This window comes from Astatotilapia calliptera, chromosome 8, assembly GCF_964374335.1.
Source record: "Astatotilapia calliptera chromosome 8, fAstCal68.1, whole genome shotgun sequence".
In the NCBI taxonomy this organism is placed as follows: domain Eukaryota; kingdom Metazoa; phylum Chordata; class Actinopteri; order Cichliformes; family Cichlidae; genus Astatotilapia; species Astatotilapia calliptera.
The window spans coordinates 28,994,604-29,016,257 of record NC_137429.1 but is presented as its reverse complement, the minus strand read 5'-3'; the positions used below and the strand labels follow the sequence as shown (position 1 = coordinate 29,016,257).

The 21,654-nt window shown below is 43.9% G+C and overlaps 1 protein-coding gene across 1 annotated transcript in view; it reads left to right on the top strand.

Annotated features, from left to right (window-relative positions):
* ryr2a (ryanodine receptor 2a (cardiac)) overlaps positions 1-21,654 on the top strand; it is a 311,203-nt gene that overhangs the window by 235,263 nt on the left and 54,286 nt on the right. The window contains exons 83-89 of the mRNA XM_026177557.2: positions 4,549-4,600; positions 6,985-7,032; positions 7,133-7,232; positions 7,614-7,693; positions 11,565-11,641; positions 13,423-13,496; positions 14,525-14,542. Coding sequence (XP_026033342.2) covers positions 4,549-4,600; positions 6,985-7,032; positions 7,133-7,232; positions 7,614-7,693; positions 11,565-11,641; positions 13,423-13,496; positions 14,525-14,542 — 449 coding nt within the window. The remainder of the gene's footprint in view (positions 1-4,548; positions 4,601-6,984; positions 7,033-7,132; positions 7,233-7,613; positions 7,694-11,564; positions 11,642-13,422; positions 13,497-14,524; positions 14,543-21,654) is intronic.

Here is a 21,654-nt window from a genome sequence, read left to right as displayed (position 1 = left end):
AAAAATGTGCGTCTGTCCTGACAGAGAAAGTCAGTGAGTACAGTTTCCTTCACCGTCAAACGCACTGAGAAACAAACTGTGACAGGAAGAGGTCTGCAGACCCAAAGACACGACTGAATCAGAGGACAGGTTTCTGAGAGTTAACAGCTTGTTTGATAGACGGCTCACAGGACAACAGCTTCAAGCACAGCTATCTCAAAGAGCTTCATGATGTAGTCACCTGAAATGGTTTCATTTCACAGGTGTGCCTGTCAGGGTTCATTTGTGGAGTTTCTTGCCTTCTTAATGGGGTTGGGACCATCAGGTGTGTTGTGCAGAAGTCAGGTTGGTACACAGCTGACAGCCCTGTTTGACAAATGCATTAATTTATAATATGGCAAGAACCAATGAGGTAAGTAAAGAGAAATGACAGCCCATCAGTCAGTCTGGAAAATTGCTAAAACTCTGAATGTGGATACATTCATCCGAGTCCCCAGGCTCAGAAATCACAAGTTAACAGCAGCTCAGATTAGAGCCCAGATAGATGCCACACAGAGCTCCAGTAGCAGACACATCTCTACATGTTCAGAGGAGACTGTGTGAATCAGGCCTTTATGGTCAATCAGCTGCTAAGAAACCATGACTAAGGAAAAGCAACAAGCAGAAGAGATTTGTTTGATCCAAGAAACACAAGGATGGACATTAGACCAGTGGAAATCTGTGCTGTGGTCTGATGAGTCCAAATCTGAGATCTTTGATTCCACCCACCGTGTCTTTGTATGACGCTCATGAAGGTGAACGGATGGTCTCCACATGCATGGTTCCTGGATATTTTTGAATGTTTGCAACGCCGCCATCTCTTACAGTCGCCAGAACCTAATTGATCTAGGTTTTAAATATAGTTTGTCTGTTTCTGGCGACTATCAGCGAACACACAACATCCTGGTGGAGATAGCGAGACCGCCAGGGTCACCGTGGATGGTCTGCCCGCCCAGCAAGCGTAGAAGGCGACGGAGGGAAAGAAAGCAGAAGAGGGGATGCCGGTCGGGTTCAGACGCTAGGCTACGCAAACATCCACACCGGCCAGCACTTCCGAGCCTTTTCCTATCGAACGCCAGATCCATCACCCACAAACTTGACGAATTGGAGCTACAGATAGCCAACACAAGCTTTGCACGTAACTGCAGCATTATTCTTATTACGGAGACGTGGCTTCACCCGCTGATTCCCGACGCTGCAGTCGAGTTAGCAGGCCGCACGCTACACCGGCATGACAGAAACAGCAACTCAGGTAAAAGCAGAGGAGGGGGGCTATGTGTTTACGTGCATAACGAGTAGCGTTGTAACAGCAGGATCATTCACACACACTGTTCTCCTGATTTGGAGGTTCTGGCAGTCTCGTGCAGACCTTTTTACATCCCGAGGGAGTTTACAGTAGTTATTGTGATAGCTGTTTATATACCGCCGGATGCTAACGTTAGCACGGTTCTCAGCCTCTTGCTCAACACCATAAACAAACAACAGCTTGCCCACCCCGATGGGGTTTTTATTGTCGCCGGCGACTTTAACAAAGCGTGCCTAAAGACTGTGCTTCCTAAATTTGTCCAGTTCATGGACTTTGCTACGAGAGGAGAACACACTTTGGACCATGTCTATTCAAACATCAGGCATGCTTTCAGAGCGACACCCCTCCCCCACCTGGCTGGATCTGACCACCTCTGCATGTCCCTCACCCCCACCTACACCCCCCTGCTGAGAAAAACAAAGCCCCAGACAAAGACAATAAAAACCTGGCCTGAAGGAGCCCTTTCTCAACTGCAGGACTGCTTCTCAACAACTGTATGGGATTTATTCTCCAGCCACAGCCTCCAGGAGTACACGGACACTGTACTCTCGTACATCAGGAACTGTGTTGACAATGTCACCGTCAACAAAAGGGTCAGGGTGTTTCCAAATCAAAAACCCTGGATGAATAGCGAAGTGCAATCCCTCCTAAAAAGCCGCAACACTGCCTTCAAGTCAGGGGACAGGGCTGCGTATAGGGCAGCCAGGGCAGACCTGAGTAGAGGCATCAGGAAAGCTAAGGCTGCCTATAGGAGGAGGATTGAAGATCACTTTGCTGACAACGACCCCAGAAAAATGTGGCAGGGGATCAATCACATTACCAACTACAGAAGCAATAACCAGGCAACATCTAGGACTGATGCCTCACTGGCTGAGGATCTAAACCGTTTCTTCGCCCGCTTTGAGACGACCAAGCCCTCAGCTGCCACACCACTTCCACCCGCCCCCAGCACTGGCACACTAACACTTAGGGAGCACCAAGTGAGGTGTGTTCTAAGGTCAGTGAATCCCAGGAAGGCGGCAGGTCCTGATGGAATACATGGAAAGGTTCTCAGAGCATGTGCTGACGAACTGACCAGAGTCTTCACTAAAATCTTCAACCTTTCCTTGTCATCAAACACCGTCCCGCCCTGCCTCAAAACCTCCACCATCATCCCCATCGCCAAGAAGTCAGCCGTGGCCAGCCCAAATGACTACAGGCCTGTTGCACTTACGCCTGTAGTGATGAAGTGCTTTGAGAGACTGGTCTGTCAGCACATCAGGGCCGGTCTGCCTCCCACTCTGGACCCCCACCAATTTGCCTACAGGACAAATCGTTCCACCGAGGACGCTATCACCATAGCGCTCCACACTGCGCTGAGTCACCTGGAGCACCGAGGAAGCTATGTGAGAATGCTCTTTCTGGACTTCAGCTCAGCATTCAATCATATCATCCCGGAGATCCTGGTCCAGAAACTGTCTCACCTGGGACTCTCCACCCCCATCTGCCTCTGGATCAAGGACTTCCTGACAAATAGACCACAGTCTGTCAGACTCGGCCCCCACCGGTCCAGCACCATCACACTCAGCACCGGGTCTCCACAAGGATGTGTTTTGAGTCCCGTCCTGTTTACGCTCTACACATCCGACTGCTCCCCTACCCATCTCTCAAACACCATCATAAAGTTCGCGGATGACACCACAGTGGTTGGACTCATCTCAAGGGGGGATGAGTCGGACTACAGAGATGAGGTCAACAGACTGACTGAGTGGTGTTCAGTTAACAACCTCCAACTGAACACCACGAAAGCTAAAGAACTTATCTTGGACTTCAGGAAGGGCAGAGCAGACCCGGCCCCACTTTACATTCACGGGAGCTGTGTGGAGAGGGTACACTCCATGAGGTTTCTGGGCGTGCAGATATCTGATGACCTCTCCTGGACTGCAAATACTACAGCGGTGGTTAAAAAGGCCCAGCAGCGTCTCCACTTTCTGAGAGTGCTCAGGAGGAACAACCTGGAGGAGAGGCTGCTGGTGACATTTTACAGAGCCACCATAGAGAGCATCCTAACGTACGGCATAACAACATGGTATGCAGGGTGCTCAGCTGCAGACAGGAAAGTACTGCAGAGGGTCATCAACACAGCCCAGAAGATCACTGGCTGCTCTCTGCCCAGCCTGGAGGTCACTGCAAACTCTCGGTACCTCAGCAGGGCTGGCAATATCATCAAGGACCACTCTCACCCCAGCAACCAACTGTTTGAACTATTACCGTCAGGCCGACGGTACAGGTCACATAAAACCAGGACAAACAGATTCAGGGATAGCTTCTTTCCCAGAGCTATCACCGTAGTAAATAAGCACAAAAACAATTGAACCTATTCCATACCGTCACTGTCATTATATTATGCTGCTATTCATACTGTCATTATATTAATGCTGCTATCCTGTATATATTGTACATACTATTGTTTGAGTACTTACGATTGGTTTTTTTTTGTACTTTTATATTTTACATTTATATTTATTATTGAAACTTGCACCAAGGGAGTGGCACTCCAATTTCGTTGTACTCTGTACAATGACAATAAAGGCTATTCTATTCTATTCTATTCCTACTGTGAAGCATGGAGGAGGAGGTGTGATGGTGTGAGAGTGCTTTGGTGGTGACACCATTACTGGGATTTTTTTCAAAATTGAAGGCACACTGAACCAGCATGGCTGCCACAGCATCCTGCAGCGACATGCCACCTCATCCAGTTTGTGTTTAGTTGGACCATCATTTATTTTCCAACAGCACAATGAGCCCAAACACACCTCCAGGCTGTGTGAGGGCTGTTTGACCAAGAAGGAGAGTGATGGAGTGCTGCACCAGACAGCCTGGCCTCCACAGTCACAGTGACCTAAACCCAATGGAGACGGTTTGGGATGAGATGGAGCGCAGAGTGAAGGCAAAAGGACCAACAGGTGCTCAGCATCTCTGGGAACTCCAAGACTTTTGGAAAACCATTTCTGGTGACGACCTCATGAAGCTCAGAGAGAGAGTGCCAAGAGTGTGCAAAGCAGTAATCAAAGCAAAGGGTCGATATTTTAAAGTATCTGAAATATAAAACATGTAAATATTCATAAAAATAATGAAAAACTATTAAATGAGAAGATGTCATTTCAGTCCGTGGTGCACCAAAATAATTTTCCTTAATACAGCTATAATTGTGCTAACTTTTGTGAATGTGTTTGTTTTTGCAGTAAACTGGATGAGGATAATCTCTACATGGCCTACGCAGACATCATGGCTAAGGTATCTGTTATCTGAGTACCAACACTTTTGAATTGAGACTCACATAGCTGGCTTAGCATAGACGGTGAAAAAAACCGGTTATTGTTCTGTGTGCTGTTTATGTCATAGACCAGGGCTGATGCTTTTGGGCTGATGGATTACTTGCAGGGTGCTGTACTGCCTAATCAAATCACTTATTGCAACTGGCACCTCCCCTACCTTCAGTGTAGAATAGTTTAGTGTGGCCTGAAAAGCTAAGAGAGGAAAAAGAAATGGAAAAACAGATGCACCAAACTGTGGCAAATTAACCAAATGTTAGCAGCTGCACTGTTAACAGTAGCACTAGCAGTTACTAGTCCAGAAGACTAGTTACTAGTCTTCTGGATGGTAGAGTTGTTGTTGGTTTAGGATACTGTTAATATATCACTGCTTAGGGATTGCAGTCCGAATTGGGTCTGCTGGGTATATTTCTTCAGACACTTTATGCTGTCAAGGCCGGGAGACCAGTACGTGGGAGTGAGCATAAGTGCAGACACAATACAGAGCGGAAATAAGATTTCACAAGTTTTATTGAAATCACAGAATAAACTATGGTGAGACATGAATACATGGCAGGGGTTGCTCTAGAGGTGGGTAGCCGTCTGAGTGTTGAATGAGTGAGTTGGGTTCCAACCTTGCATTCTAGTAATCCAGAGGAAGCAGCAGGCAGGAGGACAGGCAGGTGAGAGCAGTGAGTAATTTAAGTCGAGAGAAGCAAGTTGCAGAATGAAGCTGGGATTTGACTGTGGAGACCAGCGTCCAGAGGAAGGAGTAAGGTGGTGACTTGACGAGATTGCTAAAGGCACAAAAGAGATCAAGTACTTGGCATGAACAAAGAAACGAAGGGGTGAAGAACTGATGGCAACACTGGTTTTAAATACTGTCTTGCTGAATGCCACAGATGGAAAACACGTGGAGAAGTGTAGGTGTTGAACCAGGGCTCCACCCCAAAAGGCAGATGCAGAGCGCAAGGCCAGGACAGAAAACCACTGAACACTCACCTGGATCATGACATATATAAACACAAAGATTGGTGTCTTTAGCTTTAGGACCAACCAGGTTCCCCAAAATAAAAAAAAAACCTCTTTGTGGTGAACACCTACACATCGAATAAAAAATTAAAGCATGTGAGAATCAATCATGCACACTTTGCCTGGCAAAGATTCTTTTTATATTGTTTATTTTACTTTACTTAACATGCCAGGCATTGTCAGGCACCAGGAGGAACCCAGGATCCAATGCATCACCATAGGGTCTGACAATGAGTCCAACGATTTCATTCCATTACTTAATGGGAGTCAGGGTGCCATTACCTAGTCTGTTAGAGGTTTGTGCGTCTGTCCATGGATATGCCTCCCCCAGACCAGTCATACTGAACGATGTTACAGGCGGCATAATGTTCTCCACAGCTTCTCTAGACCCTTTCACATCTGTCACATGTGCTCAGGGTGAACCTGCTATCATCTGTGAAAAGGATAGGGCACCAGTGGTGGACCATTCTGGTATTCTACGGCAAATGCCAGACAGGCTCTACAGTGCTGGGCAGTCAGCAGAGGGTTGACAAGAGGAAGCTATGTCCCCAGGCCACCATCATAAAGTCGTTTGTTGATTGTTGATCAGAGACATTCATGTCAGTGGCCTCTCAATTTACCGGTCGATCTACCCTCACCTATAGTCACGAGCTGTGGGTAGTGACCGAAAGAACGAGATTGTGAATACAAGCGGCAGAAATGAGCTTCCTCCGAAGGGTGGCTGGCCTCTCCCTTAGAGATAGGGTGAGAAGTTCAGCCATTCGGGAGGGGCTCAGAGTAGAGCCGCTGCTCCTCCACATCGAAAGGAGCCAGCTGAGGTGGTTCGGGAATCTGACAAGGATGCCTCCTGGGCGCCTCCTGCGTGAGGTGTTCCGGGCATGTCCCACCGGGAGGAGGCCCCGGGGCAGACCCAGGACACGCTGGAGAGATTATATCTCTCGGCTGGCCTGGGAACGCCTTGGTGTTTCCAGGGACAAGCTGGAGGAGGTGGCTGGGGAGAGGGAGGTCTGGGCTTCTCTGCTTAGGCTGCTGCCCCTGGATAATTGGAAGAAAATGGATGGATGGATGGATGGATGGATGGATGGTCCTGCTGCAGGTCATTTTGTAGAACTCTGGCAAGTTTCATCCTGTTCATCTTTGCATAAAGCAGCAGATACCGGCCCTCCCCATCATTCGTAACATCTGGTTTAAAAAAACAAAGATGGTGACACCGAAAACACTAAGTTTGATGCCTCAGTGCTTTGGAACTTCCCGTCGCTGATGTGGCTATATCTATCCTAAGTAAACAGTCTGTAGTTTGTATGCTTTTTTTTTCACCTTTCTCCCTTCCTTCAGAGTTGCCATGATGAAGAGGATGACGATGGAGAAGTGAAGAGTTTTGAAGTAGGTGATCAGTCGGTCTTGAATCTTCCACTAGTCTCTAGCTTTTAGCAGTTTCATTTTTAGATGGTCTGCAATGATATGCATCACCTTTCTAACAAAGGAAAAAGAGATGGAGAAGCAGAAGCTGTTGTATCAGCAGGCTCGGCTGCACGACCGTGGCGCTGCTGAGATGGTGCTCCAAACCATCAGTGCTAGTAAAGGTAAGTCTTGGCTATCACCCCCTACTCTTTACTGTAACTCAGTGGTGGCAAATATATTACGGCCCTTGTGATAGAACCAGGCTGTCCAATCCCTATGCCTGCTTACTCATTGATGTGTTAAAAGTAATTTGTTCTGGATATGACTGTTTGGGAGCCTTCTCGATTTTTCAGTTGATTTTTTTCTGTACTTCTCACATTATAACAATATGTGAACTGTAACCGATAATAATCAGGACCTCTCTGACATTCTGGTTTAAAAATATGCTGTGCAAAAAAATATTAGTAAAATAATAAAAGTTTCAATTGTTCTTTGTTATAAACAAATTTAAAAAGCTAACAAATGCTAGTGAGTCATTTCGAGTGGGTGTTCCTCTCCTCCAGGTGAGATGGGTCCCATGGTGGCATCTACTCTGAAACTGGGCATAGCTATTCTCAATGGTGGGAACTCAACCGTACAGCAGGTAATGCTTCGCTACTTCACTGTTATTTATATTGACTGCTGGATTATAGCTATATTATCTATTTTCAAATGTTATTTATACAAAGCATACTCAAAGTAACTGGTACAAGTGTGAAATATAATGCATCTTTTCCACTGAAATTTAAAATTTTTCTCATAGATTTTTACCTCTCAGTTGTAAAAGGTTTTGTCATCACCCTGGGTGGACAGGCGACGTGGACACCTACGTTTGTGAATGAACTTGAGAACGATGCAACATAGAATTTTGAAATTGACACCATGGGTGTATCTATTAAAGATATCAGATGAGTTCAAATCTCAGTAACCTTGGCTTCAAGGTCAAGGTTCGGAGGTCAAATTTTATGAAAATCTTGAGAATGCAGCGCAAAAGGGCTGAAATTGATACTATGGTGTACTGCAACACACCTTTGTGTTATGTTGCCCAGTAAGACACACAGTGTTTTAAGATGCACTGGTCTTTATTTACAATTTAGCCTTACCGGGTTGTTATCACCAGATTTCTTACTGAAGGTGCCTCCTCATGCGCAGCCATCTGCTCTCAGTTCCTGTTCCTCCTCTAGGTCCTGGCACTGCTCCCTGAACCCACTGCACCACCCCTCCCCCCGCAGCTGAGGCACAGTCCACGGCCCACCACATAGCCCTACAAATTCCCCTGGAGAGAAAATCAGCCCTGAGTATGTGGGCCCTGGCCTGTGGATCACCTTGAACTTATAAGGCTGGCAAGCCAGATATGACTGGGTGATCTAGGCATTGACATCTTTCATGTGGTGGAGCCACTGCAGTGGGGCACGATCTGAACAGGGAGGTAATAACGAAGAGAGTCCACCACCCGCTGGATCGCCAGGCACTGCCATGCTCTACCTGGTTTCTTGTTCTGAGAGTTTCCAACTGATGTAGACAGCGTGATGGTCAACCCCTCTTACTTGCTGGGATGAAACAGCCCCCAGCCCTCTGCTCAACGTGTCAGTCTGCAGAACACAAGGGAAGAAAAAGTCTTCATTACCTTACACTGTCTGGCACTGCTCCGTCCACTGGACAAGATCTGGTTCACCCTTTTAGGGGAGATCAGTCAAGGGACTGGTGACCTCCGCAAATGTTGAGATGAACCAACAATAGTAACCAGCCAGCCCCAGCAACCACTTCACCTCCTTTTTGGCCCCGAGATGCGGGCAGCTTGCAGTGGTTGTGGTTTTCTCCATTTGAGAATGCAACTGCCTGCCTCCCAGGTGGTACCCCAGATACTGTACCTCCCTCTGTCCAACCGCACACTTCTTCATGTTGGCCTTGTGCCCTGCCTGCCTCAGGAACTCCAGGGCTGCAGGCCACCTGCTGCATATGATTCGATGTCACCATGGATGGTCCATGGATCCATGGATGATCATCCAGCTAGGCAGTGGCGTATGCAGCATGTGGACACAGCATCCTGTCTGTGAAGTGCTGGAAAGTGGCTGGGGCTCTAAACAAGCCAATGGAAGTGTGACCATTTGGAACAATCTGTATGGACTGGAGAAGGCCATTTTTTTGTCCAGAGACAAGTCTGCCAGTAGCTCTTGATTAAATCCAGCATAATGATAAAACGAGCAGTACCTAACCAATCCATAAGCTTGTACCTGAGGCATGGGGTAAGCGTCAAACTGTGACACCTCCTTCACCTTGTGGTAGTCCACGCAGAACAATATAGACCCAGCTTTCTACACCACAAAAACTATGGGGCTACACCAGATGTTTTGTGACTCTTCTATCACCCCTATCTCCAGGATAACAGCCAATTCTTTCTGAGTAATTTGTCTTTTCTGCTTAGGCAATCTATAAGGGTGTGAATGCACTGAAACCCCAATGCACATTTCAAAATGGTACTCTGTGAGAGTGGTGTGACCATGCAGGGGAGAGCCTGCAACCCTGTCCGACTGCACCTTTTCATAGTCAACATCTCACACTCACTCTGTGACCAATAGTTCTTGCCACTTGGCAGGTAATTTTGAGATGGATAAAGGGAGCAACACAAGTACTTTAACTCCCAGTGAAAATTGTCTCAGCCAAGCTCCCCAATTGTACAGGTGAATGGCCTGTATTTGTATAGCGCTTTACTAGTCCCTAAAAAAATGAGAGTCTAGCCTGCAATCTCTATTTTGCTCATCCTAATGAATACACTTAAAAATTATAGACTTTCCAGTCTAGTTCAACCGCTCTACCAACTCGTCATTCTGAGGGTGATGAATGCTTGGCCAAACATATTTGATGGACAGTAATTAAACAGTTCTTTTAGTGTACAAGACATGAAGCCCTGGTCAATCAGTGTCTCTTCCAGGATGCCACTACTTCAGAATATCTGTTGCATAATCCACCAAAAGTAATACAAAGTGATACCCTCATGCACTATGGTGAAATGGCCAGATGAGATCCATGCCAGTGCACTTAAATGGACCCTCCATTAGTGGTAATGAGTACAACATCCTGGGCTGGATGCACACCACAGGCGCACATCCCTTCAAATGCCAAAAAAAACCAAAAAACAGGCCATGATTTGTTCCCTTTTTTTATTGCATGTGGCCAGTAATTGGGTTATAATGAGCTGCCTGTAAGATATTTCTTAATGGCTTTTCTGCACCATCAACTGGGTGTGCCTGCGTGGAGCCCGAGTCCACCATAGCCCGGTCTGTACCCACTTGGCACCTTACTAGAGTACTGTATACTCCTGGACCAGAGGAAGTCGCTGGAGGGCCAGTGACATGGAACACTCGCCCCATCTCCATCAAGCGGGCACTCCCAGTGGACATGTCCCAGCCGCAACTCCAGCACTCTTGCCCCAACAAATGTGCTGCTCTCGTTGAGGGACGCAAGAGAACCCACACAGGGAGAAGCGTCATTACATGTTGGTGCCATTAAATGTTGGTGCCATTAAATGTTGGTGCCATTAAATGTTGGCAGCCAGTGCACTACAGCTGCTGGCTACAGTGGGACCTCGCGGGGTTTCCTTCTCCGGGCCCGGACAAGCCAACTTGCTACCAGCTCCTGCGGCGCCAGGTGATCCTCAGCCAGTATCACATGAAAATGGACCCCGTTCCACTTTTTCCACTGTGAGCCACCTCGTGAACTTCTCCAATGTTAGCATATTCAGCAGCCTTTCCCCTTCATTGGGCCAGTCTGCAGGCACCTGGCCACCGCCTTATGGAGCCACCTGGCATAGGCAAATGGCCAATCCCTCAGCTCCATCCAGAACCAACAGGAGTGGTCTTAGGGTGGTGAAGCAGATCTAGGATCACTCAATGGACATCAGGAAAGTAAGTTTTTGCTACGACCAGAAGGCTAAGTGCTGCCATCTGGGCCTCCCTGATGATCTCCAACTCTGTTGGCCAGTCTCCCGTCGCACTGCCCTCTAAACCAACTGCACCACCCCTCCCCTGCAACTGAGCTACAGACCCCACCCTTCCACACAGATCTACTAAAAATCTCATACGAGTCTGAACCTCACTGACCTTGACCTGAAGGTCAAGGCTAGAGGTCAAGTTTTCTGAAAGTCTTGTGAATGTGATAATTGGAGAAGTAAGTCATCCAGGACTTTGACACTGATAACATAGGAGTAGTAAAAATCTCGGACAAGTTGGAATCTCAGTGTCCTTGACCTCAAAGTTAGAAGTCAGAGATCAGGTTTTTGGAAAACCTTGCGAATCCGATAACTTGAGAAGAAGGGGATGTACGATTTTGAAATACATACTGTAGGTGTATCTACTAGGAGGCTGAGGGGTACCACCACCAGTATTTTTATTTTAATGACAGATGTAGACTGTTTTTTGTCAAATCTGAGTAAACTCCAGTATCTTATTGTGCTTTCACTGTGTCATCTTTAACAGAAAATGTTAGATTATCTGAAGGACAAGAAGGACGTGGGCTTCTTTCAGAGTCTGGCTGGTCTCATGCAGTCATGCAGGTATAAATAAGATTTCCTATTTCAGGGCTGAAGCAAGTATTTGTTGTCATCATGTAGAGGGTCTAACTCTTTGTTGTGTTATATGAAAAAAAGAGAGATGTGATAAAAGTAGTTTTCCATGCACCAAGACATCTCCACTGTCTTGTATACTGCGTTATGCCATCTTGAGCAGTAGTGAAGATATGTAAGGATACTCTTTGTAAACTTAGATTCAGCTTTCACTACTGTCCATCTGGTCACCAAACCTACTGGCTTACAACTTTCACACCTGTCTACCACAGGATCAGTGACCTTCTGACTAATCGCATGCAGATGGTTAGATTAGGCCCCTGCTTCTCTTTCACTGTCACATTGAACACCAGCATTATTAAGCTGTGTGTTGAACCTCCTTTTACATCCTCTCTACCCTCTGCATCCCTATCAATTTTCCACACACCACAGCTAAGTTTGATGATGAGAAGACTGTAGTTGGCACATCTCAGAAGAAGATGTGACAGCCTTTGTAGATGAAGCCCCAGGATGGGATACAGAGAACAACCCTTAGCTCTACCAAAACCAAAGAACTCATGATAGATTACTGGAGGCACAACAAATATCATAACCCAATACACATTGATAGAGACTGTGTGGCAAAGGTTCCTGCCTTCGAGTTTCTTGGTATACAAGCTTCAGAAAATCACTCCTGGTCCAGAGACTGCACTTATCAAGGCACAGCAGAGATTACACTTCTTGAGAAACTCCCCCTTCATTGCCATTCTGCATCTCTGTAAGATGTGCTGACAGCTCAGTGGCAGACAGAAAATCCCTTCAGAGGATCTTAAAGTCTTCCCAGAAACTAGCTGTACTCTAAACTCGCTTCTTTGGGGAAACTTTCAGCTCTCACTGCCTTAGCAGAGAAGAAAACATGATTCCATTTTGCACATTACCTGTTGAAGTTACTGCACTTTGGCAGACGATTCAGGTCCCTGTAATCATGAACAAACAGATTTATGAACTGCTTCTGTTCCAGAACCATACTAGAACTGAACTCTGCCAAACACTTATCTTGACTGACTGCCCAGCAAAACAGTAGTTACCTTTGCATTACAAGTACATGCTTCACTCTACCGTAGTGCAGTAATTCATATTGTATTAAATTCTAGTTATTGTGTTCTCTTGTACTGTTGTGTGTTATATTTCATATCATTATTTCTGTTATATTTGCCAGCACCTTCTGCAAATTTGGTTGTACTTTGTGCAATGTTATTAATCTGATCTAGCGGGCAACTTTGTGTGCTCAGCACTTTTGTTTTTCAGGAAATGGCGAACTGTACAAACTCTTTTAGCAGGGTTTAAATTATTATTGTTTATATGTTGAGGTTGTTGTCATTTTGGCTGCAAAAGTTTTACTTGGTTCTATTTGCTGACAGTATTCCTAGGAAGGTAGTAAAAGGCACAGTTGTAGCAGAGAAAAAAAAAGCCACCAAATAACTCAAATAAACCAGATGTCAATTTAGGAAGAGTGTATGTCAGCCTGACTGAGCAAATGTACAGACCATACACACATAAAGGAGATGGACAATGGGGCATTCAAGACAACAATGAAATAAAAACATTGAAAACCACATGAGAGGCCAATATTCAACATAAACATGGAATAAAACTGCTGGTCAGAGACTTGCACATATAGGATAAATCCACGGAAAAGGAAAACACTCATCAAACAAGGGCAAGACAAAAACACGAATAGAGCAGAAATGCGATGGATGTAGTGATTCACACTATATTTGTCTTTGTTTTAGTGTTCTGGATCTAAATGCATTTGAGAGGCAAAATAAAGCAGAGGGACTGGGAATGGTGACAGAGGAAGGATCAGGTAAGATTCCCCATGTTTATACCTTTTGGGCTAATTTTGAAAAAATACAGAAACGAAAACCAAAATTTATGAAACATCTCTTTTTCCGGGATGGAGTTTGACGACCTTAACTTTCTACCTATTGAAAGCATAGAGAATGTTAATATTAAAATACTTAACTTATCTAGGTCTAGTTAAAGTATTTAATTAACCTAAAGATGGTCAGTTTAAAGCTGCTTTTAAAACAACACAATATTCTGAAATAACCTTCAACACTGTAGAAACATTAAGATTGTAGAGAGCCACCATTTATTTTTCACATTGTTCGTTATAATCAATAAAAAGGTTTTTTGTTGTTTTTTCCTGTGTAAATGAGGTGGTAATTCAGTGTTGCTGGTTTGCGTGCATTATCAAGTATGATTTTCTGATGTACAAGCGTGCTGATGATTTGTCTTGTACATCTCTTGTTTGTAAACATTACAAAGACTTTTCAAACCATAAAAATATGTCGCCACTCTTCCCAACTCCATGAAAAAAGTACAGTATTCCTCTTAGTTTGATTAGTAGTATAGTAGTCAACACATTAAAAATTATAATTTGATTATCTAAATATAAAAATGTATATTAGTGTTACTGACAGTGTATTATACAGTGTTTCACCTTGTACAGTGCTCCTATCCCTGAAGACTACATTAGGAAATGATAAGAAAGCTAGAAGTCATACCAAATGTTGACTTTCAAAATGATTAACACTGTACAAACTGTTTTTGCCTGTCTTTGTCCCTCAGGACTTTTACATAGTACTGTAAATGCATATCATTGATGACAAAAGCAAATAAAAAAGGTTCTGGTAGTATATTTTTATATATTTTAGGTTTTCTTTTAATACATATTTTTTTTATTCCACATGACGAAAAAAGCGCTCTTTTCCCTATATGTAATCTTTTCCTTTGTTTCTTACTTTCTTTCTTACTTTCTTTCTCTGTTTCTTTCTTCCCCCTGTTTTCCTGTTCTTATTTTGGTTTACTGCACTTTCTTTCCTCCCTCAGTCATCACTCATGAGCGTGGTAATTATGCCTTCTGCCATTTTCTTGTGTGTTGGTTGGCCTCTCTCGCTCTCTCTCTCACACATACACACACACATGCACGCACGCACACACACATGTTGTGTCAGTTCTGTCCAGGTCCTGAGTGTGGACCTCTAAGGATGTCCTCAACCTGCTCAGTGCTTGAAGCAACTTTTTTTGCTTCAACTATTCTAGAGGTAGCCAGTTATTACCAAAGTCTTCTTGGTGCTTTTTATAATACCTCTGGGTCTGTAACTGATCTTTGTAGAAGATCTGTATTGAAGATACATAAATATTACTCCCCTTGTAATTTTAAGGTAAAATGTATCTTGTCATTCTTTTTAACAATAAGCAAACTCATTATGATACTTTGATGAAGAGTTTTAGAATTAAAAAATAAATAAATACATTTTAAAAGAAAAGAAAATCAAGACAAGGCGGAAGTCTTGTCTTGATTTTGTGGTGGAATCACAGTCTTCCTGCCACAACCTGCTGATCTATGGCTCCCCCTCATGATTTGTACAGTGTCTGGCACATTGTGAAAATTAGAAAATGACTAGTAGTCCCCCCAGCACAGCACACCTCCATCTGCCACCCACACCCCCGAATCTTACAGTTAAACTTATGTCAGCTGATTGTTGTGTCTCAGTACTGGAGATTGTATTGTGCTGGTTGTTAATTGTTGTGAATTGTACAACTCCCCTCTGTGTTCTCAGCCACAGTTTCTGTCTGTTTCTGGCATTCAGGGCTGCAATGAATAGATTGAATATGTCTAACCAGATACCAAATAAAATTGTAGACTAGACCTCTATTAAAGTTGCACACTTTAAGATTTTAGAATAAGGTATTGTATGTCTAGTGAAAGGTGTCACGGGTCATCATAAACCTACAGACTGTTATCAGTAATTTAACACAAACAATGCCGCTGCTTTCAGCTCAACATGTGTTAAAGCATCGTTCAGCTCCCTGCTTTGGTCTGCAGCTTTCCAGTTTGGGTTTTAAACATTAACATTCACCAGGTCACCCAGCAATTAGGGATAGGGTTAATTTCATTTTAGTCATGTGGTAAACAAACCTTTCAATTCTCTTACTTGTTTTTTTCACCTCACAGTTCTGATATAATATTTTAAAAAGGTTACATGTATATAGTTGTTAAAAAGAAAGTACGCCCCCTTTGAATGCAAAGATCATAATTGTCTTTATCAGGTTCTAAAATGATTAAATGAACAACACATGGCATATTGAATGATGTCATTTATTTAACACACTTTAAGACAAAATGCAGAAGCAGCGTGTGATTATTGGATCTGCAATAACTGACAAGAAATATCCAGAAAAGTCCAGCCATGGCAATTCAATCAGAATGGATTCTGGACTTTGACTGGGCCATTGCAAAACCTTGATAGTTTTGTTTTTTAGCTGTTCTCTTGTAGATTTGCTAATGTACTTTACTCATTAACCCGTTGCATTGGCCCTGTTTGGGCTGTCGAACAGAAGGCCTCCCAAATATTTGACTCGAGAATGGTGGTATACAGAGGAGTTCATGTTGTCTGCAAGGTGCGCTGGTCCTGTGGCTGCCCCTTCACCACTGTGCCTATAGTAGTTGGTATGAAGCGTTTGTGTCGATATGTTGTTTGGTTTCGCCTGGTGTGCATTATGGACTGACATCTCCAGTTTGGCCTTGCATGCCTTAAAAACATTCGGCGTCATTTACAACAGTGTGTATTCAGAAATCAGTGATTCATGAATCTTTTGTGCCTGAATTTGTTTGTACTATATGAACATCCACTCCTTAAAAAATTGGCAACTATTTTGAGCGTTTCCCACTTGCGAATAGTCTCTGTCACCGCTGTTTCCACTGATGTTTTCTCTTTGGCACTGTGTTAATACAGATATGAAATCTCCCAACAAGCAAACTGCCAAAACTTCAGCTTTTGTAGTCATATTTGACAATGATCAGTTAATAAATTACACTGCCTTAGCAGCACCTGGCTGCTAATTACCCTTAATCCTAAAGATGCTCTTAGTTCTAACATAAATTTACTGTGGTGTATCACATCGTTGAAAAGCTGAGTTTGATTTCTCTAGCCAAAACCAGGCCTTACTACTGTCACACCTGTTTCCAATCAAGAAATCACATAAATAAGACCTCCCTGACAAAGTAGAGTACACCAAAAGATCCTCAAAACCAGATATCATGCTGCCATCCAAGGAAATTTAGGAACAGGTGACAAAAAAAGTAATTAAGATCTCTCAGTCTGGAAAAGGAAAAGCCATTTCTTAAACCTGTAGGACTTGAACGAACCACAGTGAGAGCCATTATCGACAGATAGCGAAAACAAGGAACAGTGGCAAACCTTCTCAGGAGTGACCAGCCGACCAAAGGTAACCCAAGACCGCAGCAACAACTCATCTAAGAGGTGACAAAGACCCCAGAACAACATCAGGCCTCATTTGCCTCAGTTTGTGTTCATGACTCCATCATAAGAAAGAGACTGGGCAAAACAACAAAAAAACAGTAACACAGCATTTCAGAAAAGAAAATCATACCAACAGTAAAATATGGTGATGGTAGTGTGATGTTCCAGGACTGTTTTGCTGCCTCAGGACGGAAGACTTGTGGTGTAAATGGAACAATGAATTCTGTTGTCTACCAAAACATCCTGAAGGAGAATGTCCGGACATATGTTTGTGTCCCCAAGCTGAAGTGCATTTGGGTTCTGCAGCATGACAATGATCCAAAATACACCAGCAAGTCCACCTCTTAATACTTACAAAGTGGCTTAATGAAAGTCCTGACCTGAATTCCACTGAGATGCTGTGGCTCATTGCCAGTTTGATAATCTGAAACATCTAAATGTGAAAAACGTATAAAAAATAGGAGCTCAAGAAGGGGGCAAACAGTTCTTCACACCACTGTATATCCGTGATCTCATTCTTATAGTCAGTACCCGTAGCTCATGATCATAGGTGAGGGTAGGGATGTAGATCGACCAGTAAGTTCACAAAAGAAATGTAGACTGGCTGGGCAAACTCCCACTCACTCTGAAATATCCGTAGGAGGATGAAGAGCTGGTCCAGTGTTCCACGACCAGTACGAAAACAGCACTGTTCCTCCTGTATCCGAGGTTTGACTAATCAGAATCAGAATCAGAAAGGGTTTTATTGCCAAATGTTGAGCAGGTTTACAACATTAGGAAATTGCTGCGGTGCTTCAGTGCAAACATACTGTCATAAAAATATAAAAATAAGAATAAGAATTAAAAGTGCTAAGTGGATAGATATATACATGATATATACATGAGTGCAGGTGGTGATCAGTGCCAAACATGGAATGATGCAGTGAACACAGCGTAGGGTCATGTGTTAGTGGTGGGAACAGTCATACGGTTTAATTAATTAATTAATTAATTAATTAATTAATTAACTTTCCACCACACTAGACCTTCCCAGAGAGGCTGAGGAGTGTGATCCCCCTGTGGTTGAAGTACACACTCTAGCCCACCTTCTTAAAGCCCCCAGAGGCACATCTGCAGATTTCCATGCAATGCGTCAACCAGGACAACCCAGGGCCTTTAGGAATTTAGGATTCCTAACCACTTTGAGGCAGTCTTTTTCCATGGCCTCACTGAACTCCTCCCACACATAAGATTTTGCTTCATCTATCACCCGAGCACAAAAACAGCTGAAAGGTATGTGGCTCTGCTGGTACCTGTCAGCTGCTTCCAAAGTCCCTAAGGCTACACAAGCCCTGTAGGACTTCTTCAGCTTGATCGCTCCCTTCATCTCCAGCACCCACCATCTGGTTTGGGGATTACCATCATAACAGGTACCAACCACCTTGCCCCTTTCAGCATGCCCAACAATGGAGGTTGTTGAGCAACCTCCAACAACCTCCAGCAGCATTCCTTCGTCCCTCGGAAGGCTGGAGGTGAGAGTCGAAGATCTCATGAACCAGGGCTTCTGGCAGGTGTTTTCAGCACACCTTCACAATTCTGTCCAGCATCCTTCGCCGCCACCTGATTAAACCAACCGCCAGGTGATGATCAGTTGACAGCTGACACTGTCACAAAATCAATCACGGACTAGTGGACCTGATCATTGAAGTTTCCCAGTAGGACATCTCAGTCACCAGATGAAGCACCCCACCCAGTGACTCCAAGAAGGCTGGGTACTCTGAACTGTTGTTTGTGCTTATGCGCCAAACGACCAAACCCATTCCCTGACCTGAAGGCACAGTGAAACAACTTCCACCAGCCAAAACCACAATGTACAGGCACAATGTAAATAATGAAACAGTACGTCTTGTGTTGTTGTTCATCTTAAGATGGATTTCACTAATTTTAAGACCTGATAAGGTTTTTTTTTATGACCTAATTATGTAAAGCCTTCAAATTGAAAGGGGATGTACTTTCTTCTTCATGACTATACACACAGAGATACTCACACATTATATATGTATATATATGCACTGCTTAAAGTTAAAGGAACACTTTGAAAACATTGGATCCCAATGGGGTAAAAACCATGCTAGATATCTAATAATCTACTAATATGAACTGGGTAATGTGTTAGCAATGAAAGGACATTCATTGGAAATGAAACCAATGAAATCAGAGTGAAAAAATAATGTGCGCAGTTTAGTCCATTTTGCTGACATTTCCTTGCAGCAACTCAAACTTGGTAGTTTGTGTGGCCCCCACATGCTTGTATGTATGCCTAACAACATTAGCACATGTTCCTAATGAGATTAAGCACAGTGTCCTGGGGGATCTCCTCCCAGATCAAGACCAGGCCATCAGTGAGCTCCTGGGCCGTTGGAGGTGCAATCTAACAAGGTTGGATGGACTGAATGTAGTACATTTTACAAGTACCTGAGGTATACTGTTGGATTAGGTCTGGTGAACATAGGGGCCTGACTAGTCAGTGGTATCACGTCTTTCATCCTCCAGGAACAGCTTGCATACTCTCACCACATGAGGCCATTGTCATGCACCAGGACCCACTGAACGACCATAGCGTCTGACAGGGCCTGACTTCCAATAGGCATCATCCCGATACCTGTTGGCAGTCAGGGTGCTATAGAGATTGAAAATGTGACATCATTCAGGGGTAAAACCGCAAAGGATTCTGGGAACACGTGGCAAGCGGTACTAGCGCACGCATGCTTTCAATTGAAAACAGTCACACAGCGATAAAAAGAAACGCAAAAAATGTCAAGAAGCTGTTGTATTATTAACTGCAATAGCCGGTCGCATGACAGCCACGGGAAGCCGACGGGTAAAGAGATCGGTTGTTATCGGATTACGTCGTTGAAGAGAAATTGTTCGAGCCATGTTTCCGAAGTAACAAATAGCCGACGGATGGCCTGGATTGCAGCCATTCGAAGACCAAATATAAGGTCCCAGAACACTCCAGCTCACATGTTAGTCTGCTCCAAGCATTTACACAAAGGTCAGTGTTTTGTAGTAGTTAATATGTCATTTTTCATAACATAACTGGTGATATAGGTTACAAGCAAGTCTGGCACTGAACAGAAATTGTCGCACTATGCTCTTTTGTTTATTGTGCATAAATAGTGAATTGTCCTGACAGAATATTGCGTTTCGCTTCTGTTATTACCATGGTACAATGACAAAAACATATACTTTTATTCACAGGATAAAACAGTTGTTTTGTCTCACTAATTGCCCAGTGCGATTACAGCATACAATATTACTGTCACTGCTACATTTCTGTAATGCTACCAGAAATTATTTCCACTACTAATTAATTACCGTTGAGCTCAAAGGTCCTATTAATAAACGGTTAACGAATGTGTATTTATCAAGACGATTTGTGAGACTGGTAAACTTACCTTTGTTCGTACGATGGTCTTTCGTTCTACACGGTGCATTTCAAGGTCCTGCACCCATCCGTCGGTAAACTGTACCTGGGCTTGTTGCAGTGACCTGAAGTTACTAAACTTCATGAGTGTATGCACTCACTCCAAGAACCGTATAATTATAAATCTGAGCGTGGTGAAAGTTGGGCAGCACGCTAACGTCTTTTGTCCCTCTGTGTGCTCGTGAGGGTCTGACCCTTTCACTCGTTTGATTTTTTTCCTCATATCTTTTCTTTGACTTTTCATCAAGTCTGTCTTTGTACGGACCGGCATTGTTCTCCTTCGTTTTGTACATACCTTTTTTGGGGGGGCAAAGAAAAAGCAAGAAGGTATTGGAACCGGAGAATGAACGTTTTGCGGTGATGCAAATGCTTGCGTTTGATGCATTGCTTTGATTGTTTTGCCACTAGTACCCGGCATGCGATGCGCAAAAGTCACGTGGTCTGTCAATCTCTATTGCCTATCCTGTTGGTCTGTGTGTTTGTCCATCAATATGCCTTCTCAGACTATCACTGACCCATCACTACACCATTCATGCTGATGTTACAGGCAGCATAACGTTCTCCACTGCGTCTCCAGACCCTTTCACGTCTGTCACACGTGTCAAGGTTAACTTAATCTCATCTGTGAAAAGCTGAAATGCTGAATGGTGTTACTGGCAGCATAACATATGATTGTTTGGCCGATAAGTTCACACCAGTGACCATTTTGTAGGTCTGGCAGTGCTCAACGTGTTCCTACTGATGGGTTATGGTCCTTTTACAGTGCAGTCCTTCTAGAATAGCTCCCTATCTTCTGAAATCTCCTCCATGCTCTTGACTGTGCTAGGAGACACAGCAAATGTTCTGGAAATGGCATGTATTAATGTGCATCCTGAAGGATTTGAACTACTTGTCCCCTGTAGGGTCAGCTCTATAAGATAACACCAAAGCAGCTAAACTGATCAGCAACACTCTCTGTTACTTAACTCACTATATCATATACCATATACCGTAGGTTAACTGCCTTGATGGTATCTTGATGGTATACTTGGATTAAAAAGTGTTCCTTTAATTTATATATAATGTGTGTGTATGTATGTATAAAATAAACTAATTAATTGCAGCCCTTCTCATTTCTAATCTTTGTACATTTCGCCCTCTTCAGTCTCCCTTCCTTTTCTTTTTCCTTTTGAATGTTGCACTTGAGACATGAAAGTGGCTGTTTTTGGCCATGCTGCTCCGCCAGT